Source organism: Daphnia carinata, chromosome 3 (genome assembly GCF_022539665.2).
Source record: "Daphnia carinata strain CSIRO-1 chromosome 3, CSIRO_AGI_Dcar_HiC_V3, whole genome shotgun sequence".
Lineage (NCBI taxonomy): Eukaryota > Metazoa > Arthropoda > Branchiopoda > Diplostraca > Daphniidae > Daphnia > Daphnia carinata.
Window position 1 is genome coordinate 11,798,198 of NC_081333.1, and position 26,654 is coordinate 11,824,851.

General features: G+C 39.4%; 5 protein-coding genes and 1 long non-coding RNA gene across 10 annotated transcripts; 5 read left to right on the plus strand and 1 right to left on the minus strand.

Annotated features, from left to right (window-relative positions):
* Positions 1–201: 201 nt before the first annotated feature.
* On the minus strand, positions 202–2,738 carry LOC130698602 (uncharacterized). Of its 4 annotated transcripts, none has more exons than XM_059494723.1 (3): positions 2,290–2,738; positions 1,377–1,720; positions 202–674 (listed from the first exon to the last, which is right to left on the minus strand). In XM_059494723.1, the coding sequence occupies exons 2-3, from the start codon at positions 1,566–1,568 to the stop codon at positions 432–434; spliced, it is 435 nt and encodes a 144-aa protein (XP_059350706.1). In that variant the 5' UTR covers positions 1,569–1,720; positions 2,290–2,738; the 3' UTR covers positions 202–431. The 4 variants fall into 4 exon arrangements, with proteins under 4 accessions (XP_059350706.1, XP_057377262.1, XP_057377261.1 ...); XM_057521279.2 differs by having other exon boundaries at positions 1,377–1,739; XM_057521278.2 differs by having other exon boundaries at positions 1,377–1,717; positions 2,290–2,737.
* LOC130698606 (uncharacterized) lies at positions 563–1,909 on the plus strand. Its single transcript, XR_009420728.1, has 2 exons — positions 563–700; positions 763–1,909. It is a non-coding gene; the product is annotated as an uncharacterized LOC130698606 (long non-coding RNA).
* A 1,048-nt stretch (positions 2,739–3,786) lies between the features above and the next one.
* On the plus strand, positions 3,787–6,842 carry LOC130698589 (xaa-Pro aminopeptidase 1-like). 2 transcript variants are annotated; one of them, XM_057521262.2, is made up of 12 exons: positions 3,787–3,910; positions 3,989–4,153; positions 4,250–4,418; positions 4,489–4,725; positions 4,800–4,895; positions 4,960–5,204; positions 5,289–5,430; positions 5,504–5,913; positions 5,988–6,134; positions 6,226–6,401; positions 6,463–6,493; positions 6,556–6,842. In XM_057521262.2, the coding sequence occupies exons 2-12, from the start codon at positions 4,037–4,039 to the stop codon at positions 6,646–6,648; spliced, it is 1,863 nt and encodes a 620-aa protein (XP_057377245.1). In that variant the 5' UTR covers positions 3,787–3,910; positions 3,989–4,036; the 3' UTR covers positions 6,649–6,842. The 2 variants fall into 2 exon arrangements, with proteins under 2 accessions (XP_057377245.1, XP_057377246.1); XM_057521263.2 differs by lacking the exon at positions 3,787–3,910 and having other exon boundaries at positions 3,917–4,153.
* Positions 6,843–9,178: 2,336 nt separating this feature from the next.
* LOC130698603 (spidroin-1-like) lies at positions 9,179–10,178 on the plus strand. The gene is made up of 5 exons (XM_057521280.1): positions 9,179–9,308; positions 9,402–9,526; positions 9,604–9,665; positions 9,740–9,787; positions 9,877–10,178. The coding sequence occupies exons 1-5, from the start codon at positions 9,183–9,185 to the stop codon at positions 9,933–9,935; spliced, it is 420 nt and encodes a 139-aa protein (XP_057377263.1). The 5' UTR covers positions 9,179–9,182; the 3' UTR covers positions 9,936–10,178.
* Positions 10,179–10,356: 178 nt separating this feature from the next.
* Positions 10,357–12,025, plus strand: LOC130698594 (cyclin-H-like). The gene is made up of 6 exons (XM_057521268.2): positions 10,357–10,541; positions 10,599–10,795; positions 10,852–11,025; positions 11,084–11,343; positions 11,494–11,605; positions 11,668–12,025. Exons 1-6 carry the CDS (start codon positions 10,425–10,427, stop codon positions 11,792–11,794), a joined length of 987 nt encoding a protein of 328 aa, XP_057377251.1. The 5' UTR covers positions 10,357–10,424; the 3' UTR covers positions 11,795–12,025.
* Positions 12,026–19,743: 7,718 nt separating this feature from the next.
* On the plus strand, positions 19,744–21,267 carry LOC130698595 (protein atonal-like). Its single transcript, XM_057521270.2, has one exon. It carries the CDS (start codon positions 20,141–20,143, stop codon positions 21,107–21,109), a length of 969 nt encoding a protein of 322 aa, XP_057377253.1. The 5' UTR covers positions 19,744–20,140; the 3' UTR covers positions 21,110–21,267.
* Positions 21,268–26,654: the final 5,387 nt, after the last annotated feature.

The window sequence follows — 26,654 nt, forward strand, 5'->3', positions numbered from 1 at the left end:
CATCTTAAAAACAGAGGCCACCTCAGATCAGGGTTGTCTGCTTCTGTCCACTATTCTTGTCAGTGCCAGTTTGTTCAGCTACCTCACTCAGTTTTAGAGGCATAATTATTTATTTTGACATTATGCTGCCTTTTTTGCCATGTAAGCATTCGGATGTAGGAGCAATAACGTTTTTGATTCTTTAAAAAAAGGTACAGCCAATTAAGTAACACGGTTTATTAATGACTGGCGAATGCGAATGCTGGGGTCATGTAAGATGTTTTTTACCAGAACGAGCACAGCCATAAGTGAATAGAACGCTATTTAAAAAAGGCTTCCATGAGAAATGAAAAACGATGAAGGGAGCCTGATTTTGATTTCAACTCAACATAGATGTGTCGACGAATTCGTATATTTCATTAATTGTCATCTTAGGTGGAAGACAAAAGTGGTTAATGAGTTTGGTCAGTGCCAGTTGACTGTGGTAGAGAAGCATAAGAACTGCAGTCAAATTCTGATTCATCATGACTATTGGATGGTCGGAGAAGAGGTCGACGAGCAGTGCGATGCGAGCCTCGACGACGTAATCTCAATTTTTGGAATTTTTGCTGCATTAAGTCCTCTTCTGATTGAGCAACCGTTGCAGCGCTGTCATCTGGAAGTACCTCTTCGTTCAGAACTTCTTCATCTACTTCCTTGAAAAGCAGAAAGAAAAAACTGTGTAAGATATTTATTATTTGAAGTTAGCTTGTAAAGCATCCTACTAGATGGCATTGAATCTAGACATTAATCGGCTAAAAAGCGGAAAGACAAATGGAAAACCAAAATAGAAGCTGCTGGCCAAGATTGACCTCTACCGTATTTCTAAACCTTGCACGAGGGTAAAAGACGCGGAACCAAAAGACGTCGCCATGTATTGTATGACTCAACTCCGGTAAACTTGGAAACTGTTCAGGTTATCAATCATCGTTACCTCCTCCACCGAGTCAGTAAGAAGATGAAATGAATCACGGTCTGCTTGCCTGGCATTTAGCAGGTTGATACTATTTTTGATGGAAGAAAACCTGATTTAATCTAAAAGGTGACGAATGACAAAACGAGGAGAGCATTCCTTTCGCTTGCTTCCGTTTATGTGTTTAAGACGTCAGTAGCGTCCACCAATCATAGTACTCAGCACCGCGACAGGGTTGATCACCAGCTGGATGATAAAGCAGCTGTAGAGCGGCCTCCGCAAGTTCTTAATTTAGTATGCTTGTTTTTTGTTTTGTTTTTTTAAATCTTCTTTTCTCTCTTAACTGTGTGGTTATTTAGACTACGTGTCACATAAAGGAAGTAACAAATACAGGCCGGTACTCAACTAGAACAAAACTTCAGGGAAAAAGAAAGCATGGATATACCTTGATCTCATCGAAGGTGACGGGCTGTGTTCGATAACGCCCAATAGCTCCGGCTGATGGCTGTGCCTCCCGATACAGAAATCTCCGCTGGTTGCGCCGACCCGAAGTTCCGTCGGCAGCACCGCGATGTAGCCGTGATATGTGCTCCGGGAAAACGGCGTCTACCTCTTTTCTAAACTCTTGGCAAGCCATTTCATCTGACCAGGTCTGACAGTCTGATGATGCGTTACCAGTTTTTTCCTCCCGGCAGTCCTCTCTAAGTTTCACGACTCTCGCGTCTTCCCAAAATATCACGCGAGTATCACGCTATAACGCTTTCCGAATTTTCACCAAAATTTCTCCTGCTTGAACAGACGTGAAGTACTGGTCTTCAGTTAAAAGATTTAAAACACAAAATTTGTTTATCAAATGTCTCCGACAAGCATAGAAACGTGATCGATGCGTGCCAGACCAAAGTTTTGCGAAGAGTGACTGCCCAATTTGGGAACACCTTCTAAGTTTCAGAGTATTACAACATCCCTGTCAATACTGAATCATTTCAGAATTATTGATAAGCGAAAGCAATCTGCTGATATGGTACTGAATCATTATTTCAATATTGACGTTGGGTATCAGAATCGTGTCACAAACTAGACAATTGGATCTCGCCAAACTTTGACGGCCACTTCTGCAAAATGTTTAAAGTACGAACAAAATTTTGAATGAAAGTATAGTGGTTCAACGATTCTTGTAACTTAACGCTTAAAAGAAACCAAAGCTAGACTGTATATACACCATCAGTAACCTCTACATCAATTCCAAATCTCATACAGAAATAGACGGTGACTGTTTATACGGCAAGAATCAAAGGTGGCCTATTGTGAAATCAAACTCCAATCGGAGATTGAATTAGCAATTTGCTTTCTTCACTCACTTTAAGACTAATCACGAACAGCGAAGCACAGTAGTGTAGAGAAACGTAAGTCAGTGGAATAAATAACGGTGCTTCTGTTTACGATAAACTTATTCCTACAACGGGTTAACAAATCGTAGATGCAAGCACCGTCACTTTCACACTAGCAAGCAACAGCTCTTTGCGTAAGTAGAAGAGAAGCAGCAGCAGCTGGAACACGACTGTTACTGCAAAGAAACTTGGACGCCGAGTTGAGAAAGAAGGGGGTTTCAGAAGCAACGGCGCAATCGGTTCTATTCTTAAAATAAGACGCACCGCGGTGACTTGGGAGCCTTATGCTGGGTATCGGAGCTCGCACGATAGTAGAGCAAAAAACCATGACACAGACCGACTGGTATCATATGGTTAATTAAAAGTCAATCTCAGCAAATCAATTTCACGAAAATAGAATGAAATACAACAGCCCCGCGATTCATGGCCACTTTAGATTGCCTAGGATTACTAACTGGCTAATACTAGCTCCACCAAATCTGAGCTACTATTGAGGAAAGATAAACTATTTACATAACAGATTATTAATTAGAGAAATGTTCTGTATTCACATCAAAAGTTGGAGTGGAATTATGCTATCAGTCAGTTGGCTGAATGACATATTAAAACCATGCCAAAGACCTGTTACTTTTCTAGTGGAGCATAGTTCAGCAGTTTTTCAATCAAATCCACATGGCCCAGCAACATTCTTCTGCAACAATATCTCTTTAGGCCAAGGGCATCAAGGGCATCACTGGAAACACACAACAGAGAATTTTAACAGATCACTTAAATCATAGTTGGCAATTATAACACTTGATTGAAAGTATAAAAGATAGTTTCATTATTTTATTATTAATTTACAATTTTCACTTGTGCTGTTTGTTATAGACTTTTTTGTATGTTTCGTTTGGCATTCATTCTCATTAAACAACTGTTACTTCAAGTCATAGCAGCACGTTTCTCTTTTTATTCTAGGACTTGTGAAAAAGACGACAAAGTAGTTACCCTTCGGTATATTCGGCTTGCAATAAACCAAGATAGGTTTCCCATTTGTTTCCGATTACTTTTCCACAAGTAAAACAGCGAATAGGAATGATCATTTTATTCCCCAGAAGTTCTCTTGATGAAAAGAAACTTGGCAAAACAGTAGATTTTGTTTCAGTAGTTCACTGGTAAAACAATAACTTCAATTGAATTACCGGAACTTCGGTTTATCAAAAACGAATCAAACGAAAAATACACGCTGACACGAGCGTCGGCAGAAAATTCATGAAATTGCTTTCGTCTGCTGTGTGCTGACGCTGAATAGAATAAGCAGGAACCACAAACTTACTAAACATTAAAACAATTAATTTCAATGAATTATACGTAGGAATATAGAATATTTGCATATCTGGAACTCGTTAAATCTGGTAAGTATGATATTTCTAAAAATCAAAAATAGAATTAACGGAAATCAAATTTTGACATTTATCAATTTATGTATTCGACTATAGACACCAGGGGCGCCAGAGATGATGTTTTGCGCCGATTTCAATTGGTTCTCACCTGATAGTTGTTTTCACCCGATATCTATCTCTTTGACCGTGTTACTTTCGACGGTTCAAAGGTATGCTTGATTAATTGATATAGCTTTCCTCTATCGAATTAGACCGACTGTGGTATACTTGAAATATTGATTTCCTAGATCAGGTCATTTGGTTAGTGATCATTAGTAACTGCAAACCTACAAATTATGGCGACTAGAAATACGACCCAGATACTGACACGTCTTCGCAGTTTAATGAAAGATACTTCTGTCGTAACAGAAGCTATTCAAGCTTACATAGTACCTTCTGGAGATGCACATCAGGTGGGATAATACCTCTTTTCTGTCATGTTGCATATGTTTTAAAATCTCCAAAATAGCTATATGATTTTTTCAAAAATGTTTTCTTATTTTTTTTAGAATGAGTATATAGCTGACAGTGACCAACGCAGAGCTTTTGTCTCTGGATTTACTGGTTCAGCCGGCACTGCTGTCATTACTGAAACGGAGGCATGTCTGTGGACTGATGGACGTTATTTCAATCAGGCTGAAAAACAGTTAGATTCAAATTGGACACTTATGAAAGAAGGTACTGTTTATGTCTTTTTTTAAATTATTTTTTTTATTTTATGCATTTTCTATTTTGTTAATTTCTCAAGGTATACCCACTACTCCAACTCAAGGAGCTTGGCTTGCTAAGACATTACCAGTGGGATCAAGAGTTGGTGTGGATCCAAGACTGTTTTCTAAAGACCAATGGACTCCTCTATCCAAAACTTTGAAATCTTCTGGCCATATCCTAGTTCCAGTGGAACGGAATATCGTAGACGCCATTTGGGATGAGAAGCCTTCACGTCCATCTCACGTTATTCAACCTCTAGCAATAAAATACACTGGTAGGATTGGTTTTAACTAACGCTTCATAAACAAACCTTGATCATTTTTTAATGGTTTTGTTATTGTTCTCCAGGTAAATCATGGCAGGACAAAGTTAAAGATGTCATTAAAGAGATGGGTACCAAAAACTGTTCCCTGCTGCTGCTAACGGCTCTGGACGATATTGCTTGTACGTAAAAGTAAATGTATCTGATAACTGAAGCATAATGGTTGGTCTACTTTTATTTATTTAGGGTTGCTAAACTTACGTGGCACCGACATCCAATACAATCCCGTATTCTTCTCGTGGGTACTGGTCAAAACGAATGGAGAAATTCATTTGTTTGTCGATCCATCTAAAGTGACATCTGCGGTGAAAGAGCATTTAAATCTGAAGGCTGATGTCGAAATGAAAGAACATACATCTTCCCCAACCACCGACACTGTGTTGGCTGTTCTACATCCGTGTGAGGATGTTGACGGTTTTTTGGCCGCCGAAGTACATATATTAGTAATCATACCTAGAAACACGTCTCACTTGTTTTGTTTGCTTTTCGCTTTTTTTTTGTGAATTCGGCGTCAGATTCCACAACAACCAAAAAAGGTCTGGATAAGCGATAAAAGTGCAGTTGCATTTTCCAATCTAGTTCCCGAAGAATTGCTTTGCGGCGATGTGTCGCCTGTTGTTTTTATGAAAGCAATCAAGAATCCAGTAGAAATGGCAGGTATTATGCATTTGAGAATTGATGATTTCAATCATTACTACCGACCAATTTTTTTTTATTAATGCGAATCCAGGCATGGAAAATGCACATATCAAAGACGCAGCTGCCCTTTGTTGTTTCTTTGCTTGGTTGGAAAAAGAAGTCGAATCCCAACGACCAGTTACGGAAATATCTGCGGCTGACAAACTTGCTGGATTTCGTGCTGAGCAAACCGATTTCGTCGGGTTGAGTTTTGATACGATAAGCTCCTCTGGTTCCAATGCCGCCATAATCCACTATAAACCAAGTCCCGATACGGATCGCCCTATCACGAACCGCGAAATTTATCTTTGCGATTCGGGTGGCCAGTACAAGGATGGAACAACCGATGTGACTCGCACAGTTCATTTTGGTGTGCCAACACATTTCGAACGCCAATGCTTCACCCGCGTCCTGAAAGGTCAAACGAATCTGGCCACTTGCCTTTTCCCATCCAAAATTAAAGTAAACTTGCGGATGTTTGTATACATTAAAAACAAAAGCAAAATTTCTCTTAATAATTTAAGCGACTTTAACAGGGCAACGTTTTAGACGTTTTGGCACGCAAGGCATTGTGGGACGTCGGTCTCGATTATCTTCATGGCACGAGTCACGGAGTGGGCCACTACCTCTGCGTTCATGAAGGCCCAATGGGGATTTCTTGGAGAGTTTACCCCGATGACCCGGTATGTTTATTTATTTGCGTGTACTGCTTTGTTTTTTGTCCGATTTGGAGAAACTTCTTCAATAGTGACAATAAATCATTTTACCTGACAGGGATTGAGCGAAAACATGGTGCTTTCGAATGAACCGGGATTTTATCAAGATGGAGACTTCGGTATCCGCATCGAGAATTTGGTCAAAATCGTGCCAGCTAATCCCGAAAACAATTTCAAAGATCGCAAATTTTGCACTTTTGAAAACCTGACCTTTGTACCGATCCAGAAAAAAATGTAACCTTTGCTTCTACGCTTTATCAATGTCTTTAAAGCCAAAGTCGTTTATTTTTCGTAGGATTATCACGGAGATGTTGACAAAAGAAGAGGCATAAATCACCTTACGTTCGTACAATTCCATAGTATTAATGAAACCGTTCTTCTTTTTCAGGTTGCTTACATCGACCAATACCATACCCAGTGTCGTGATAAAGTTGCTCCGCTGCTACAAAAATGGGTAAAAAGGAAGCCTTGGATTGGCTGATGAGAGAAACTGAACCTTTGGTCTAAGAGACAACGTCACAGTTCTTGAATTATAATTGAAATTTAATTATTCATTGTATTTTGCGTCCGGATCTCGGAGGTCTACTGCAAAGTACAAAACAGGAGTTCAAGATTATTTTGATATTTTAGGGTAAAGAAAAATTAACTGCTGAATAAAAACAGGTTATGAAAATTCTTAAATTTTTCATCCTATTAGTCAATAGTGGCCAAGTAATTCAATATTTTTAATTCAAGTTGTATGGGGCTAAGGGAACATTAAGTAGCCTTGTCCAGGTAATATGTAAATTTAACAGTCATTACCTGCGGCACTACTACTTAGCGACCTCGTAACCAAAAGAATATTCTTCGTTTGCTTTTTCCACGCATCTCACCTGTGAAATAAGCGGCCAGATTAACTCTTTGCAAAGCGATTAAGAGGAAACGAGAGCACATGGAGAACTGTTCGACAGAACCACCGAAAGCAGAATGTGCCACGTTGTCTCTCAATGCTGCCAACTAAAATGAAGGCGGAATCGTTTTTCACAGGAGAGAGTGATGTACTGGAGCCGCCAATAATGCAATACATGTACGACAGAGAGCCCACAGATGTGTGGTGGCAGTTTGAGGGTCCGTGCAAGTGTGCATTACTCATCCCCCTGCTTCTGTCCTTTTCCCTCCACTCTCTGTACAATACCGCGCGCGATGTAGCCCACATCAGTTTTAGGCATCTCTATATGGTTCATTCCGGCCAAACACCTGCCCCTTTCAACCTCCTCCCTTTTCAGCGGCCTCTCCAACCTCTCTATTTCTCCCCCTTTTCACCCGTTACAAAAACACATTGACAGTCGTTTTGACCGTTCTTTTGTATTCACGATTAAAAAGACCTATTATACCCCCAACCGAGAGAGAATGCTTTGACTAGGGATGGCCAGTTTGCTACTCTCCCTTATCCTATCACGAGTGGTTTTCCGCTTAATTGAATTCCACTTACCATTTTTAAAACTCCAAATGAATAGCTTTTTCTGTTTTTGCCGTCGATTACGAACGTTTAAAAACACTAGATCGATACTCGTCAAATCTAACGCATTGGCTTTTGGAACCAGTCGTCATCGTTGACGAAAGACTGAACGTTGCGCAGAATCAATATTATTCGGCACACCTGTACAGGTGTGCGAAGTTGCGAGAGAAAAATGTGTACCCACGTCAACGTCAGAGTAGTTGCATGGGGAAAAGAAACGGAAAAATATGGAGAGCAGAACATGTGAGCCAACAGCGCTGCTTGTCTGTATATATCGACCGCTCCCCTGCCAAATGAAATCGAATCTAGGCTCTTTCCCTTTCCCTCAATCATAATCGATAAATAAAACCAACCACAAAAGAAAAAAGAGAAAAAGATTACCCACATCTGCTTGTCCGTCCTTGCTATAACGTTTATGTAGTCTCCTGTGTGATACTGCCCAAGTTGCATTTTTGTGAACTTTGCATTGAAAAGATCGTAATCGACTGGGCCGTTGCAACGGTCACAAAATCCGCTATGAAATGTACGCCCGTGCGTCAAGAGGTCCCCTGTATATGAAGATTGGTTGGAAAGATCGTACGGGGTTTTCAACCACATTTTCATTTGTGATAGCAAAGAGTCAGACACTCCAAAGGTCCACTTAACAGGCCTATAGTCATATACTTATTGTTTGTAGCTTACAACTGTTTCGGACGTATAGGATGGGGTTTAGGTAAACTTTTTTGACTATGTATACAATGGATAATTTTTTTACAGACTAGTCAGATGTTAAATTGAATATTACAAGCATAGTAAGTATGTGGCACGTTGACGTGCTACCAAAATGGCACCTGGACGCAATTTACACGCATGGAAAATGGCAGTGCGCCATTTATTTTTATATGGTTTAATATGTTGCTATATTAAAAAAGAGACAGCAGTTGGTGATAACCCCTAATTTTTACAGTTGTAAAGTACAGTATATCACATTTCTTTTGACAATAGGTTCTTACCGTGCAACAAACGGGGTGAAATACTAACCTCATTAAACGCAAGCGATATTGAATACAAACTAGCTGTTTTGTTCTCTATTGTGACGCTTTACTTAGCAAATGAAAATAGCCTGTCAAATCTATTCTATTATGCATAGACAGTATGACAAGCAACACTATGGTACGTAGCAGTGTTTGAATTGCGGTCAATTGGAAATCGGAAAGGGAAATCGTTCGCCTTTTTAGCAAGCAACCTATGCCTGCTCGCCTGAAAATTTAAAAATGGAAATCCGTAGACTGAGCTGCTATTCAATTCGAAAACAAACTTTCGTTTTATCAATGAAAATTGGAACAAATCTCTGTAAATCAAACAATGCCTAATTAAATAAGAAATAGGAATCAGATGATCTGCTAAGTTTTCCGCGATATCTTTTTGAATTACCGATTGCGCTTTCTCCCACCTTACTGGTGGGTATGCTGTAGTCGTTGTGTAACAAAGCAAATGGGGGAAAGTGCTATGCCTTGAATCAGTTTACCGTCTACTGGATGCAAACGAATGAAACTCTATTTAAACGTTCTGCAAATTGGGTCTATCATTATTCAGTGCTCACTTGCAATTCGAGATACACAATCTTCATTATGGTTGCCAGGAATACCACAATCGTTTGCCTTGTAAGTATTCTTCAAATCTATTAATTAATACACTACTAAATAATTTTTAATCAAATTAACTGCGGTGACTAAGAGAATTTTCTGTTCGTTCAGGCTGTCGTTCTTTGCTTGGCTTGTGCAGTGCAAGCCGGTACTCCTCTTGTTGGATATGGAAGTAACACCTTTAACGAAATCTTTTCCACTGGATTCCAGAATGGTCTAGGAGGCTATGGAGCTGGGTAATACCACATCTGATTACTGCAAACATTAAAAGTTTAAAATTACCGATACTTTTATCCCCTTACACCTTTTTTAGCACCGTTGCCGGAGCCATTGGCGCCTACGGTCAGTTCACTGGCATTGGAACTGTCGGAATTGGTAAGCAACAACAACAACAAAAATTTTTTTCATGCCAAAATTTTGAGAATCTAACACAACTTATTCCTATCTAGGCCAAGCTCTTACAGCAGGAAAAGGTTACAACCCCACAGCTGGCGGTGGTAATGATCCCACCTTTGTTTCCCAACTTAGCTTATATAGCTTGTTAATGTCAGGATTTATTTTTTAATGTTCTAATACTATTTTTTAGGTTCCGGTGGCAGCGGATTTGGCGGCTTTGGACCAGGACAGACTGGTAGCTACCATTAAACTGATGGGCGACAGTTTTCGGAAATGACCACACATTGCGAGTGCAATTGACACACACTTTTGCCATGTTTCACTTTCCCATCACAGTGCATCACTTGTTAGAACTACTTTTTTTTTAAATCCCAGATTTGTTTCTATCTCAAGCTCTTGTGCTGGATATAGGGTTTGAACAGATTTCAAAATTACCGCGACTTTAGCCTGGAATGCACTTTCAAATTCAATATACTAGCCTAATTTAAACAACCACAGTTTCAATTTGAACAATTTATTTCTATATTCTTGCAATAAACTAACATTTCAGAATGCAATGTTTTCGACGAATATTCAAAAACGTTGCGCCAATTGCCAATTAGTCTGGAAGGGCCATCTTAACGATTGTCTTGGCAACAAAGCGTCATAGCAGACTAAACGATCTAGTGTCTAAATTTTCGAAAAAGAAAGAATCATATTGATTTTGCGCATGGTGTCTAACATTTGGAAAAGTTCAGTATGTTTGCAACAAGCACCCAAAGGCATTTTTGGATGTTTAAAGATGAAACTGATGTTTCAAATGCCAGACTTAGTGCAAACATTAAATACATTTCCAGTAGAGGGAGACACATGACAGTAAGTGGTTTGTATTTTCAGCAGATGCCAAGGCTATCATCGTCTTTTGATTAACAGGTTGCAGAGCGAGAAACACATTTCTTGAATGTTGTCGAGGAAAAAAGTTTGATTATGAGTTATGAATACCAGCTGAGGGACTTCTGCAGAAAATTCCATCCCCCCATGCCCCGCTACGTCATAGGAACAGCCTTACACTACCTCAAACGTTTTTATGTGAATAACTCTGTGATGGACTACCCACCAAAAGAAATCCTGTAAGTAGTTGGTGATTTATGTAATTTTTTTTGTCACTGCTGACCTAGTTTTACAGTGTTACCTGTGTTTACTTGGCCTGCAAAGTTGAAGAGTTCAATGTTTCCATGGATCAGTTTGTTGGAAATTTAAAAGGAGACAGAGAAAAGGCTGCAACCATCATTTTGAATAATGAACTACTTCTAATGCAACAACTTGACTATCAACTGACTGTTCACAATCCATTCCGACCGTAAGTGTTTTCATTGCAATTCCTTTCATTCACATCCATTTAATCTAAAACTTCATAGACTTGAAGGTTTGATGATTGACATGAAGACACGTTTCCCAACCTTCAGTGATCCTGAGAGATTGCGGCCAGGAATCGATGAATTTCTCGAACAAGTTTTTTATACTGATGCTATACTGATCTACTCCCCATCTCAAATATCTCTTGCAGCAATTATTCACTCAGCGAGTACGTCGAAAGAAAATGTGGATGAATACATTACAAAAATTCTTTTTTCGGAAGATCAAAAGCGTTTATTAAATCTCATAGAAGCCGTGAAAAGTAAGAATTTTTACTTTATGTTGGGCTTGTGAATGGAATTTCAAATTTAACTTAAGTTTTATTTAGTTTCTGATTTATTTTCGTTTTCCATGCCTGTGCCAAAACCGAGTTTCGCTGTTTGTCTGAATGGCTTTTATTTACTTCTTGTAGAAATCCGTGTAATGGTGCGGAACGTCCAACTACCTCACCGTGATACAATCAAAGCTTTGGAAAAGAAGCTTGCACTGTGCTGCAACCCTGATAATAATAGTGAAAGCCCGGCGTAATGCTATAGAGAAATATAAATGTTTTTCACTACGTGAATATATTTTTGGTTTACTTTAGGTTTAAAAAGAGAATGAAGCAGTCTTTCGAGGAAGAGGAATCTTTTGAAGATGGGCAATATCCGTCCGCGAGCTCAGATCAAGTTCGCAACATGTTGATGGGTTTATCCGAAATGGGCAAGATATGAACGCATCCCTCGTGCGTTAGCATTTCCACTCATGTTTGAACATCGTGAAATGTTTAGAATGAATGTTTTTTGCTTACCTATTTTTTTCGATTTGATATCTGTGAATATCTGTCGAATTATTGTACGTGGCGATGACCCATGCTGTACATTGAATCAATGCCCATGCCACCGCGCACTATTTACCCAAGCCTGCTGGCTGAATTGAAATACATGAACTTGAATGAATGCTAACATATTCGATGGTGTGATTACATGCCTTTAAACAGCATGACTTCGAAGCAGTTGGTACCATCGACTCCAAACAATGTTTTCTTTGACTACGCAAACTTTGACGTTGACTGCACAAACTCAAGTTTTACATACTATTGAATCAGTAAAGCAACCGGTGCGGATTAATCAAGCGTAACGTTCAGGAAGTTAGATAATATACTATACTCAGAATAACTCTCGAAAAGCCAATGAAGTTGAAATCGTGACATAACTGATAGCATCCATGGGAGATCATGATGTAAGATGCAATTCGTTCCCGTGAAGAGTTTGTGGAACATGACGAATCAACGCAAGCTATGGAATTCAACATATTTTATAAAGGGTAGGGGTGGAATCCAGATAAAATCGGTTATCGAAATATATGGATGTATGATCAATCAAGCGTTTTTTTATACCTATACTAGCTACTTACCCGCACAGAATTCGTTTGAATACCGTATCTTCAAACAGTGCGTGAATTTTCAGACAAAAGTCTAGATGGCGTGACGAACGGGTTTGAAAACTATTTTAAATCCGTTTCATTTCCGACTTGTTTAGCAAAAAGTCGAGCTTAAAAAATGTCGGGCTTAATTCCGGGTACAAGCCAGATGCAGCGCTGGCGTGCTACAGCACATTTATTGGGTATACTTCAAAAACGGCTTATTTGACGAAAAAACGAACCATATTGGGGAAACCAGCAGTAAATTTTGAGTATAATGTGAGATTTTCAACGAATTTCAAGAGATTTTGTTTTCTGCTGATTTTGACAAAAGTGAGAAGGCTATAAGCCTTCCCACTTTTTCATTTTTGGCTAAAAATTACATTTGGTTGAAACTACCTCATTTCGATTCAAAATTTAACGAGGATCACGAATATTGACTTTATTTTTACGTGAAACTTGCGGTTTTTCAGAAAACGGGTTAACAAAGATGTCGCGCTAGCATGTTCCAGCGCTAGGGCGCTACATCATATTTATTCGGTCTATTTCAAAAGCAATTGATTTGACGAAAAAACGTCTAGTTTTTTCGTTTTTTCTGAATCAGCATTAAATTTGGAGTATACTGTATGATTTTTAAAGAATTTCATTTTTATATATAGCCTCCTCACTTTTTCATTTTTCGTTAAATCCAAAACATACATGAAAATCCACGGTTTTAATTCAAAATGAAACGAGGGTCACAAAAATCAAGTTTATTTTTACGCCAGGCTTATAGTTTAAAAAAAAAATGTAGAAAACACACGAAAAAGTTGTTGGGATAACATACGTTTGTACGGAATTTGATACACTCTTATTAGGCAAACACTTCTCCGGTTTAACATTTATTTCAATTATTTGATAAATTATTTTACTAAAACATTAGTCTTGCTTCAAAATCAAAATCAAAGTAAAAATTTTAAAGTCGGTTTTTTTCACGAAAAAGTCGGCCGTAACAAAATAAGCCCGACAAAATAATAAGCCCGACTTTTTTTCATTTTTTGGCCAACTACGAAATATAGTTAAAAATATATGAATTCGATTTAGAATAGATGAAGAATCACGAATATCGAATTTATTTTTACGTGAAAGTGACGGTTTTTCAAATAAAGATTTGAAAAACGGGTTAACATTTGTTGCGCTAGCACGTTCCAGCGCTAGTATGCTAAATCACATTTATTCGGTATATTTCAAATGTAGTCGATATGACGAAAAAACTAATCATATTTTCTGAATCAGCATTAAATTCAGGGTATATTGTGTGATTTTCAGCGTATTCCAAGAGATTTCGGATTTTTTGCTGGTTTTGATAAAAGTGAGAAGGTATATATGCCTTCTCACTTTTCCATTTTTGGCTAAAATTTAGATATCGTTTGAAATACATGATTTCGATTCGAAATTGAACGGGAATCACGAATATTTAGTTTATTTAGACGTAAATGTGGCCTTTTTCTTTAGTTATTTCAATTCAAAGTAGTTATAGTCTAAAACCACTTTCATTCGGCTTTACCGCTTTTTCATTTTTCGATAAATTTTAAATATAGTTAAAAACATGTTGATTCAAAATTAAACGAGGTCACGGAAATCGACTTTATTTTTACGTGAAAATTGTTTTAAGTGTTAAAGTATTTTGCAATTACGGCTAACAGAGGTTTCCGGTCCAATCCCAAAGGGAGACATTGTTCTACCATAAGTCAGGCAGTAGGTGAGAGATGGCTATCTCTTTCAAATCTCATTCGTACTCCACTGAAAGACGCAGTTGAAACTTCATAGATTTGTAAGAAAAGCGGGAATTTTCGGCACTCGGAATCTTAAGTGATTTGTATTGTAACACTTAGCCTGAAATCTTCTTTCTCTAATCTAGTTGAAACTACTTAATATACGCTTAAGAGCGTTAACAAAAAAGAAAAAAGATGTCACATTAAATTTTGAGAACAGCATGAACGCCAGATCTTATGACTGATCATTGGATGTTGTAACCTTATCACACGCTGATCAACCCGAACCCGAAAACCGAACTTATTGCAGCGGCACGTGAGCTCTTGTGACAACAAAGTTTTAACGGTCAACCGCTTATCAATAGGATGCGATCTCGCGTCATATTTTAATACCTCGGGTTCTCTCACTCGAAAAAGAAAATCACTTTGGACCTTTTTTTTTCCCTCTCTTTCCCTTGTTTTTCTATCTGTGAATTTAGAAAATGCTGTGGCACGCATCAGCTGACGGTTACTCAACAATCTAGAAAGAAAAACCAATAGATTTGAGACTTTAGAGGACCTTGTCTGCCTGGCCGAAAATGAAAATTTGCAGCGAAAAAGTAAAGAAAAATAAGAAATTCTTTTGTCGTGACCATCCACTACGTCAGCTGTGATCATGTTGTGCCTGTCAGCATGTGATCTCTCGATGGTTCAAGCTGCCGCTATTCTGTTATTTTACGAACGTTATGAATCACTTTTATTGAGCCTGTCAAGCGTTCTGACAGATTTCGATTCATAACGTAAAATACTTCAAACCTTTCCTTCGTTTTTTTTTTTTTTTTAAATCTTGGGTTTTTTGACATGTTTCCTTTTTTTTAAGGAAAATTGACTGGAACCCAACAATAATTTGCCTTTAATCAGAGCCAGAATACTGTGCGCACTGACTCCAGATGTGATCCGGAATGAAGTGTGTGTACCTAAGTTTTTTCGCTTCCCTTTTTTTTTTTTCTTTTCATTTATTTTATTTTGTTTAACATTTTCACCGCACGCAAGTTTTTCAGAGAATCGTAGCGACGACAGCTGAACGTGCTCTAAAACTTGAGTGCTAATGGGTTCTGTCCTGGGCTGGAAATTTCTCCAGACGATACGACTTACGAGTACCGCTCCAGTCATTATTCGTGTGTACATATCGTTAGGACTTTTTTTTCTTCGAGTTTGGCGGTCGAGCCGTCGCGCAATATCTGCAAAAGTGGCTACTACTACTGGCAGGGGGCGTCCGATGGTATCCTTACATCATCGTGAAGCAAAAAAAAAAAAAAAAAAAAAATCTTTCCCGCGCCTAAAACTCGTTTTAGTTTTCCTTTTTCTCTCTCTCTCTCTCTCTCTCTCTCTTTCATTCTTTTGTTTTACGATCACTTCTGGGATGGCCCGACGGGCGGACAGATACCGTTTTCCGAGTCTCTTTTGTTTCACCAGTCGGGCAATAAAATAAAAAAAAAAAGAAAGGTACTCTGGCTGTGCAGCATTTCCCAAGCTTATATGCATTATTCTTTACTCCCCCACTTGCACCCATCCACCCACCGATGGACAAATTGTCCGAGTTTTTCGGTGTTTGTGTTTTTTTTTTTTTTATTTTTGTCTTAACTTAATTCTTGTTTAGAGAGTGGAAACGTGTGGGTGGAGAACAAATCCCGAAAAGCCGCCGAAGATTACAAAGAACTTATCATCTTGACTGATTGCACAGCGTGGCATATAGCCGCCATTCCCGGGCAGAGTAATCGTTATGTTTTTGTTTTTTTCTACGCTCATCAAATTGCTGCTGTCGTTCTATTACTTTACGTTTCTTGCAGTGGCCTACGAGCTTTTTAATCGAGGCTATAGCGCACCGTTCGGTACGTTTGCTATTTTTATACAAGTCATACACAACAGCAGTTGGACGTTGTATACGAAAGCCAAAAAGGTTTGCGACTGAGCCAAAACAACACACACATAGAAAAGAAATTATCTGAAACTATAGAGTGTACAGAAAAAGCATTCAGTGTAAATATAGAAACTACATGAGCTTCGGTGTTGAGTGTGACGCCATAAAGTTGAGTGCGTGCGACATGAAATTGTTGTTTATTTACAGTCCCCTGTAGGTGTACCATTCGCTCGTCATCCACCGAAAAGCAAAGCGATCCCCACGTTCCATCCACCGTCTGCCCACTGGCCTGATTGCTTGAACGGACCGATTGAACTTGCCATATTTAACCGATGGAGAAGTTGACTAGAAAGCAAAGGCCATTTTTACCGCAGCACTCAATCGAGAGTATACTTTTTGTTGATGTTTTGTTATTGCTGGAACGAAGAAGCCAAAGTGTCGGTGCAATGAGTACGTCGACAACAGCTGTCTCCCAATCTGCTGGTGCATGCAAACTCATCGTGCCACGGAAGTTGGTTCAGTTGAACTTATTTCTTTTTTTTTTTTTTTTTTTTTTTTTTAAATGGGCCTTCAATAACATGCGGTACATCCTACGCCGCACTGCTCAGCAGATGAAAGTGCTTTCAAAATCATACGTATAGCTTAACGATATAGCATAGCAACCACTGACCGCTAGATATTGGAAAGGAGTCGTAAATACAGCACGAAATGTTGAGCCCCCAACGAAAAACGTTTCACACGAATCAAGGGCCTTATACAATCGACATGTCAATGGCCCACGATCTTTATGTACGCACGAGAAAGAAAAATAAAAATTCACGAATCACGATACAAGCGACGATGGCCTTGCGGGTGTCAGTCGTTACGCGAAATCAGTTTAAGTAGCAACAGAATCCCGTTCGTGACTCGTGTACCTTCTAGGATATAGTGTGAAATTACCGGCGTCGATGCGCATAGCACTGGCTGGAAGGTAGTCAACATTATTAAAGCATAAACGCGGGGTATTTTTTTTTGAAATGCCGCTGGAACAGCCACCGAGAAATCATGATGATGATGTCGACTGCTGTGCTATTTGATAATGCGGGTCTCACATGACGACTGTGCGCACGCACGCGCGCTGGGCGGCCAGTTCAATTTTCCGCGTAGTCAATGCCGATTGGCTGATGGGTATGTAGACTAGTTTTACGATGTCTTTGGCTTTTCCTTCTTGCCTTTTCACCCTGCTGTTTGAACTTTTATACTCGAGGAATGCTTACCTTCGTGATAAAACTAAACAGCATTCTATCCGCAATCGTCTTCCGTCAGTTAGCGTGCTTTCGGAAATTTATTCTCATTGATATTGATACATTTCGATTAGTATTGTCGCCGTATCGAGAGACCCCCCTGAAAAGGAAACAGTATATCATTATCATTCGTGCGATCTACGCAAACAATAGTCTTACTCCACTTTTAACGAACACGTACGCATTGTTTTTATCCGGTACATGTGATGGCGTAAAAAAAAAATAAGCCAGTCGACGGTAAACCGCCACGACATTAACAATTCATCTGCGAACCATCAGTGCTTGTATCTATATTGGCTTTTGCTAGTTTCTATCGCGTCTTTGGCATCTCCCCTTATTTTATTGCATGAGGGGGGGGGGGGGAGGGCGGGGGTAACACTCCTTCTCTTCTGGGCAACCCATGGAAAAGGACATTTTTTTGTAGGACGCAAGTCCATGCGAGTCAGCGGAGCGTTACGCCAACCGCCGCCGATCGTTTCAGACGGCAACCCGTGAGGAGGAAAGATAACTGCTCCCGCAAAAATAATAACAGGACACGTAAAAGCTCGATTGACAACCTTGTCAGTCTGCAGTTTCGTTTTTGGCGCAGGCTACTTTTCGCAATAGCGACGAAGAGCAACAAACATGAAAACCGAATCTGCTAATGCATAGACGCTATATCGTTGCTACACGTATACAGTTTTGAATAAACGTGTATACGTTTGCGTTGTAAAATAAAATAAAAAGCATATCGTGTAATATAGCAAATAATTGCTTTCTACTGTCTCCTGATTGTTGAGATGATTTCCATCACTCTGAGACAAGCCCCCAAGTGCGTCCTGCTCGTTATTTGATTGGCGGATGTGAGAAAAGTCCTCTTTATTGTCTTCGTTACACATGGCATTTTTTGGTTTGTTTTGTTTTGGTCAGTGACGATGGTACAAAATTGCAAACAAAAATGACGTCTTAGGAACAAAAAAAAAAAAATATTGTTTTCTTTTTTGGCTGGATGACCCTTGGTTTTGAGTCTCTTTTTATTTTTATATGGGGAAAAACAAAAAACGTTGGGCAAGAGATTTATGTAGGAAAAAATACGAAAATAAAATCGTGAAGTCTAATAACTATTGTATATGCAACGAGCAAGAGTATAGTTGAACAAATGATGTTGCTCGGTTTTCCTTGGCCAGCACGGCCATGTAACTCGGCGTACTCTACTGCAATTGTGTTACCTATTTACACTCGGTAGACTTGTTGCGTGTAAATCACCATCCACGGAGCCGCGTGGCAGCTGGGCGACGCGTGTTCTTATAGCCATTCACATACTGTACACACATTCCCACATTACGTCAATTTTTCGGGCATTCAATTAATCCGCTCGGGTTGGCGGCTAGTTGGCGCGTTAGAGTCTCTCACACAGGTTAATCGTTCATTCTCTTTCTTTCTTTTTTTTTTTCCTCTGAATGAAACGGCGAAAGGAAGTGAAATTCATTTCGAGTTAACTGAAGTTCAGTTGGTGCAAAGCAGAACGGATTTAAACATTTTAGATGATATTTGAACAGCAAAAAACAACTCGAATCATCTCGCATTATGTTTCTTAAAGAAAGTTGTAATGCCAAAGGATGTACATCCAAAGACACTTTCCATTTCAGATAGAACAATAAAAAAAAAAAATGATGAAATTTGTTGCATTAGAAAAAAAAAATGGGCGTATAAACTATTGGATAAAACAAGTTGCCCTCGAGAAAACAAAATAAAGGCCCATAAAAACGAATGAACTTGCTTTCCATTATCGACGGACAGAGTGTGGCGAATGATGATCCTGACTGGGCACTTTATTGCTTCCCCACTTTTTGATCTTCATCACTCCCTATTTTTGCTTTCAGATGATAGATCCTCCGCACGTAAGCCGCGGTCCGTCTAAAAGAAAAAAAAAAAAACAAGCCAGGCCAACTTGTTGCCATTGCGTCTCCTCCCCCTCAATCAGTCAGCTTTTGTGTGTGCAGGCAAACTCTCTCTCTCTCTGGTTTTTTTTTTTTTATTCCATATAGCTTGCGTGAGTGAACGCCAGTGTGTTCGGTGCGGTTTGCCCGCAGTACACGTATAGTCGAAAAAAAGGAGGAACAAGAAAGAAAGAAAGAAAAAAAAAAAATAAGGGATATAAGGAAGGAGGAGGAGGCTATAGAATGAGTGGGGGGATGGGATAGATATGCTATACAGAAGGTTTTTTTTTTTTCCTCCATATTTTTCTTTTCTTTAAGGGGTTGTTTTCTTCTTCTCCTCGCCCAGAAGCAGGTAACTATAAACTATAAGCCTAGCTGGCCCTCCCACCGTTCATCCAGTACACCGTCAGCAGTCGGTGCAGTAACACGCTCTCGTCACTCCACTGCGAGAGATAGGAAACCATCTACGCACTTAACGCATTATTACAACAGCAACAAGAAGAAGCGGTTTATTTCCTTCAAAATTGTTTTGAGTTTCAGGCAGTTCAAAAAAGAAAAAGGCACTTGGCTCTCGTTCACATGAATTTCTAATCGCCTGCCAACAAGACAACCGGTCATGAAGATCTTTAGTGTTTTTAATTGAATCCGAGTGCTCTTCTTTTTTTTTTTTTTTTTTTTTTTTTTTTTCAAAACTCTTTGAATTGAAAAGAACTGAAAATAAAAGATATTTGAAAAGAACGGCAAAAGAAGAAAGAAAACTTAGCGAGAAGATAAAAAACAAAACAAAAAGGAACAATTCGAAATGTCTTTAGAAATGTATTCTCAGTTCGGCTCCAGTGATCTAATGGGCAACACGGACGCTCATGGATATTATGCACCGGCCGCCTACGTCGTTCACGACGTTTACCACCACTCGACGGGTTTTACAGCCGAGGAGGGCGTCCGCCACAACACTAGCGCGATTAACAGCGCCAACAATGGCGGTCATAACAACAACAACAACAACAATAGCTCGGCCTCTTACGACGATCCAAATTGCCAGAGTCCCGTCTCGGCTCAGTCGTGGGCAAGTCTAAGGTCACCCAGTTCATCGCCGCGGCTACTGACCGAATTGCGGCCCGGTAGCGATCAACTGCCTCATTCGCATCGTCCTGTTGTTGTTGCCGCTCTTGGACCTTCCAGTAGCACTCCAGTTGGATCCGTCGATTATTGCCTGCTCGGAATGGAAGGTCCGGCGTCCGTTGTGGCTTCCGATGGCAAGTACAGCGCGTCCGTGATTACCGATCAGGAAGAATCGAACACTGGCGAGTTCGGAGCTTCGTCTATGTGGACGGATGATGGCGAATCGGAAGCCACGATGGAATCGAATCCGGCAGGACTGGAATCTTCTGCCAGTCCGTCAACTGAGGCCATGAACGACGGACGGACAAGACAGCCGACTGAGCAGAAAAGACAACGCAAAACGCGGACGCCTCGGACGCCTAAAAACAATTCGAATGGAAGCAATAACAGCGGAGGGAGCAACAGTAGCGGCGGAAGCGGAAGCCGTCGTCGTTCAACCAAAGTGCCGACCGTCGAAGTGGTCAAGAAACGCCGATTGGCCGCCAACGCACGCGAGCGACGACGAATGAACAGTCTCAACGACGCTTTCGAGAGGCTTCGAGAGGTCGTGCCCTCGCTGGGCAGCGACCGCAAGCTGTCCAAATTCGAAACGCTTCAAATGGCCCAAACTTATATCGGTGCATTGGCTGAGCTTCTTACGAGGCACTGATGCATTCGTTTGCTCGTCGGTAGGAAAGGCCTACGTTAGGCCCTTGTTTTGTTTTTTTATTCGTGTCCATTACAGTGACATGTATGTTTATTCTAAAAAAATTAATTAATCTGCTAATAGTCTTATTAATCGTCCCACCCTCCCCCTTTTTTTTTTGTTGAAAGAAATAGATTAAAAAAAAAATACTAATAGGAAATGAAATAACTATGATAGAGAGTTAAAAACGATCTATATTTATTGTCAAACAAATTATACTTTGTTTTTGTTTTTTTTTTGTTATGATTAGTTCGTTAAAGTTTGAGAGTTGTCTCCGAATTTGAAATGCCACATTTGTTCAATTTCGATATCGGTTGTCTTCTTGTTGTTGTTGTTATTTGCCACTTTTTTTTATATATATTGTTACGTGCTACATCCCGCCCCTTTTTACATTTGTACGTTTTGGTTGTGTTTGCAAATAGCGTTGTGCGATAGCTTTTTGTTTCGGTGTCCCATCGAATGGCACCTGATTGGAACGAGACGTTCAAGTTTGTTTTTGTTTGCTTTTTTTTTTTTATCGAGATCAATTTGTCTTTTATAACGAGATCAACCCTGAAAAAAAAAAGAAAGGTTCACTAGTCCCTCTATGAAAGAAGAACAAAATCCTCACAAAGTACTGATTATATTTAATGCGATTTACATCATAGAGATTTTGCCTTTGTGTTATCTTCAACTCTTTTTGAATCTAAATAATTGGATGGTTGGAAGTAAAAAGCTTTTTTCTCCCACTTTTTTTTTTGTCGTTCTTTTTCTTTCTTTTCAGCTGACAAAAGCAATCCAGTATTAATGATGATGGCGTTTTCCTTTTTTTTTTTTTTTTTTTTTTTAATGTTTTTCGTTGTCACTCTTCTTCTTCTTCCCTGCCGCAAAAATGATGACCTCTCTCTTTTTCTCGTTTGGCGCAATAATACAAAAAAAAAAAAAAAGATTACGTTTCGATGATGACACGACGTGTTTACAGTCTTTTTTTTTTTTTTTTTCTTTTTACGTCCACGACGTTTCAGCCCAGTTTCTTCAAAATAGAAAATGAATGGCATCTTTTTGCCATCGTTCGACATCAGAAAGTTGAACCGAAAATGCTCTCGATAAGAAGAAAGAAATCCATCACATATCGATCCTGTCTGCGGATAGAAAAGGTTGACTTCGTGGCGATCGTTCGTTCACGTGAGGCGGTATGTGATCTGATGGCTAAACGCTACTGGCCATTCGCCATAGGGAAACCCGTTTTCTGTTTGCTATCCTTTGGCGGGAATGTCTTGGACATTTTCATTTTTACTACCACAAATATAATAAAATGCCATCTTGAACTGATAACTTTCCTCGCTCACGAACTGAGCTGCCAACTTGTGCGCCAGTTCTTCCTACAGAAAAAGAAAAAAAAAAGAACTTTCTTTTTCATTTCTATTCAATTTTTTTAAAGGCTCTTTTTTTTTTTTTTTCTATTCTTTTGGCAGGAATGTTTTTAAAAAATGATTCGTCAAAAACTCAGAGGGCGAAAAGAGAGAAATGTTCTGTTGAGTGTGGAAAATTTCGGATTTCAAATTCTTTCTTGAACCTCTAAAAAAACAAAAAAAACATCCCGTATTATTTGCCGAAGAGACCCTTATCGTTGATCGCGAAAAGCTGCTGGATGTGCACACGCGAATTTCGCTTTTTGATTGATCGATGTAAAATTGGAGTTCTAAGTCCCGGATATCGCCAATAAAAATTTCGTTAGTGCTGAGAGACAAGGATCAAATGAATGAACTTCTTCTTTCAGTCTTTTTCTAAACATAAGAATTATAGCCAGCAATACGGGCGATATTTGTTATAGTATTTCGCGTGTGGTCGATAGAAAACGAATGGGTTTTTCACGAAGAACGAAGAAATAAGTAGTGTATCTTGGCTATATAATTTTAACCAACAAGATTGAAGTTTAAGCCCCATGAAAAAAGGAACGGCCATAACCTGCAAGGATATTCACTGGTGAATGACCATTTAAACCAAAAAAAAAAAAAAAAAGAAAAAAAAAGAAAAGAAATTGGGTACAGAAGTCGGAACGAAGTTGCAACACAACGTTTGACTGCCGCCGGAGTAGTATAGGTTCGCGCTCCAGCAATTTGAAAGGGGGACTACGTGCAAGTGAACGGGCATTAAACAAAAGAGAGTTTGACGCTAACTATACAACGTGTATTGTTACACAGTTATAGATGCGAAGAGGCCCACCTACCTTACGACCTATGCCGAACGCGCCAGTCCGAAACGGGTACCTACTGTTCCTTACTTCATCTCTTGTCTTTTCCTACACAACGTATTAAAATAAGGTAATTCTTTTTTTTTTTTTTTCTCTTTTCCTCTTTTATTTTTATTTCTTATTCTTTTTTGAAGGCCCTGCAATTAGTTCGAAGGGCGGCAAAAGAGAGTACCTCGCAACCAGACGCTGTTAAGAAGAAGAGAGGAGATAAAAAAAAAAAAAAAAAAATGAAAGAAAAAGCTTTTCGGTTGTGGCCGTTGGTGGCTGGCTCTCTCTGATTAGACCCATTGACGTCAATATTTCAGCAATAAACTTGATAATGGAGTAGACAAAACAAGACATTGACAGCATTTACATCTGGAAAAACTGGGACGTTGATGCGTGTGTAAAATGGCATTGAAGAGGCGGACTGCGCATCTCTATAAGAAAAACACATGAAGCACCTGGTAAAAATAGAAGGTACCAAACGGCAGAGGTTTTCCCTTTTCTTTTTCTTTTTTATTATAACGTCTATAAGAAGAGACGTTCCCTTTTTGTTGCCCGTGTGCTACTCTCTGCTGAAACGTTGAAGAAAATGGTCCATCTTAATATGATAGCCGACCTAACATACGCATATGGCCGAGCTGGGCTGTCTAAAAAAAAAAAAAAAAATCTTTTACATGACCATGGGCGCTTTACGCTTTGGCGGGCTGTTTAAACTATCCTACAAATGGCCTGATCAGCGGCGTGATGTCGACCTTTTTTCTCGATTCTTTTTTGAGACAAGAGGGGGGTGCACAGGTTGTGTAACAATCGTTGTCTAGTGGCATGTAATGTCGGTGCCTACCGTGTGTGTGTGTGTGTGTGTGCGAGGGTTTTGGGTGGTCGGCCGCCATTTGGATGACGTTTCAATCTCGTGTGTTTTTTTAGTCCGAGGAACGGCACAGAGAGAGAAAGAAACAAAGTTTTTGTTGATCTTTTTTAATGAACGACTTTCTTGTGGTTTTCCTGCCCATCAAAATTTCTCTCGGGACTTTTGCCGTTCGTGTCCGTGCGTGTATTCGTAGAATGTCTTCGACAATTATGACGAAAAACGCGGTGTGTGGCTGTTTTGCCGTTCATGGAGATCAGTCCCGTGCGCCCGGAAGGACTGGAATCTGATACCCGCGCTCATTTGCTATAACAGTGCGAAAGAGAAAACTTAGAAACAAGAAAACCCCCAAGAAGAAAAATCGGCATTGTTAATTTCGTTTGAATGCTTTTATTATTATATATACAGTATATATGTTTTTTTTTTTGTTAAACGGACATCTGTTTAGTTCAGGTTCCCGTTTCCTTGTACGAAAATCCGCTCAGGTGTACACTCTGCGCACAATGCGTTACTATATACATATATATATATATATATATATACAGCTACTACTACGCTATGCGGAGATTCCAAATTTAACGACAGGCACAGCACTCTTATCATCAACTGTAAAAATACCTACCTATTGATATCAATCAAAAAAAAAAAAAAAAAGGAGAGAGAGAAGGAAAGAAAAAAAAAAAAAAAAAAAAAAAGATGGAAGGCCGCCTTCGCTGCGAGGGGCTTCGCCCGTGTGTCTCTTTTTATTCTAACCCCCCACGGATAAAGGTTTAGTTCCAAAATAAGCTGCCAGTATAGGATGTTGATGCTGGGCTGCTGGTATTATAATATCAAACAGATGATATGTTATTCCCTATTTTTTTTTTCTTTTCGATTCGGGTCTAGTTGGGTCTAGTCGGCTCCGACTTGTATGGCGCTCCGTTTTCGGTACTTTACACGCAAATGATTTTGATTTAGAAAAACAACCTTGGTCATCATCATCATCAAATGGCACAGCGAAAAGTGCATTCACCGTTGCCTTGTGCCAGTGGTAAAGGTAGTGGTTGCATTTGGTGGTGTGGACTATATGCTGGTTTACGATATACGCCTTTTTTTTTTTTTTTTTTTTTTTTGGTGTGGGTTTGTTTTTTTTTTTTTTATTCAGAGGGTTGTGCAGACAAGTGAGAGAAAAGGCGAGAGAACGGAATGACATTGGCATTCAAAATTTGTTGCAGAGTAAAGAGAGAGAGAGAGAGAGAAAAAAAAAAAAGGAAGAAAATGTATAGACCACGTAATAATAAAAAAGAAAAAAAAAAAGTTGGGCTGGGAATTTATGCAAGCATTCGGACTTGATTCACACCACATCGCACCGCGATGCCAAGCCAAAGGGGGCTTCTTTTCAAATATATACGGATAATTTGCTGGTGATTTGAACGCTGGGAAGAAAAGGGCCGGGAAATTCAATTTGGAATAGAAAAAAAAAAAAAAAAAATGAAAACTAGTAAATTGAAAAAAAAAAGGGGGGGGGGGGGTAGGAAAGAGAACGGCCACACAGCTCTCTTCTGTCTTCTCTCTACGTGTCTCATTCTTCTCCTCCTTGATGCTCTTATATAGAAGTACACTCATTTCTCTCGCTTGGCTGAAGTTTACTGGATCAAATTAGAGAGCTATACACGACCGAATGACCACACACACACGGGACAGGAGGAACAGAAAAGAAAACGAAAAAAAAAAAGAAAAAACAACACGACCTACTAAAGAAAGAAGTCGCTGGATAGTTAGAAGAACATTCAGCGTCTTTTTTTTTTTTTTTTTTTTTTTTAGACCACCTCCCAACGCGTCGCCCCGTCTTTCTTTCCCCATTTTTGCGCCGATAAGACGGACGTATTAAAAAAAAAAAAAAAAAAAAAGAGAAGCGATAGAAAGAAAGAAATACTCGATAAATTTTACCAGTTGCAAGTTCGAAGAAAAAAGCGTATAACGAAATGGGTGAAACAAAACAAGAAATGGCAACAACCTTTTTTTTTTTTTTTTTTCTTTTTTCTCGTGAAAAAAACAAAACAAAGCGAGTGTAACGCGAACTACTAAAGGCAGTTGGGTTTCACGATTGACTGATTGCCACCCGGTTTCATTTCGCCCAAGGATCCATAAGGAAGTGTGCCCTCCCGTCTTACGTATGTGTGTGTATAAGCATTTTTGAATATTTTGCTCCGGTGCTTGTAATTAGAAAAAGAACACATTTTTTTTTTCTTCTTCTTCTTTTCTTAACGGAGCTCTCGATTGCTATTGTTTGTTTTGTATGTTTTTTTTTTGTTTTTTGTTTTTTTTTTCCATCGGTTGCGCTTCTCGACCGAATAAAGAGCCGACCCGCTAGTTGCTCACGTTTGTTCCTCGTTTGGCCGGCTGATGATGTAATTGACAGGTTGCGATGCGATTAGCGCGCAGAG

Bases quoted from the DNA above. Each gene is read 5' to 3' on its own strand.
- LOC130698603 (XM_057521280.1), top strand. From the start codon at position 9,183: ATGCAAACGAATGAAACTCTATTTAAACGTTCTGCAAATTGGGTCTAT. The intron at 9,309-9,401 runs GTAAGTATTCTT...CTGTTCGTTCAG, and splicing joins ATACCACAATCGTTTGCCTT to GCTGTCGTTCTTTGCTTGGC. The intron at 9,666-9,739 runs GTAAGCAACAAC...ATTCCTATCTAG, and splicing joins CATTGGAACTGTCGGAATTG to GCCAAGCTCTTACAGCAGGA.
- LOC130698594 (XM_057521268.2), top strand. From the start codon at position 10,425: ATGTTTGCAACAAGCACCCAAAGGCATTTTTGGATGTTTAAAGATGAA. The intron at 10,796-10,851 runs GTAAGTAGTTGG...CTAGTTTTACAG, and splicing joins TACCCACCAAAAGAAATCCT to TGTTACCTGTGTTTACTTGG. The intron at 11,026-11,083 runs GTAAGTGTTTTC...AAAACTTCATAG, and splicing joins GTTCACAATCCATTCCGACC to ACTTGAAGGTTTGATGATTG.
- LOC130698602 (XM_059494723.1), bottom strand. From the start codon at position 1,568: ATGGCTTGCCAAGAGTTTAGAAAAGAGGTAGACGCCGTTTTCCCGGAG. The intron at 675-1,376 runs GTATATCCATGC...CTGCTTTTCAAG, and splicing joins TCACCTTCGATGAGATCAAG to GAAGTAGATGAAGAAGTTCT.
- LOC130698595 (XM_057521270.2), top strand. From the start codon at position 20,141: ATGTCTTTAGAAATGTATTCTCAGTTCGGCTCCAGTGATCTAATGGGC.
- LOC130698589 (XM_057521262.2), top strand. From the start codon at position 4,037: ATGGCGACTAGAAATACGACCCAGATACTGACACGTCTTCGCAGTTTA. The intron at 4,154-4,249 runs GTGGGATAATAC...TATTTTTTTTAG, and splicing joins CTTCTGGAGATGCACATCAG to AATGAGTATATAGCTGACAG. The intron at 5,914-5,987 runs GTAAACTTGCGG...CGACTTTAACAG, and splicing joins TTTTCCCATCCAAAATTAAA to GGCAACGTTTTAGACGTTTT.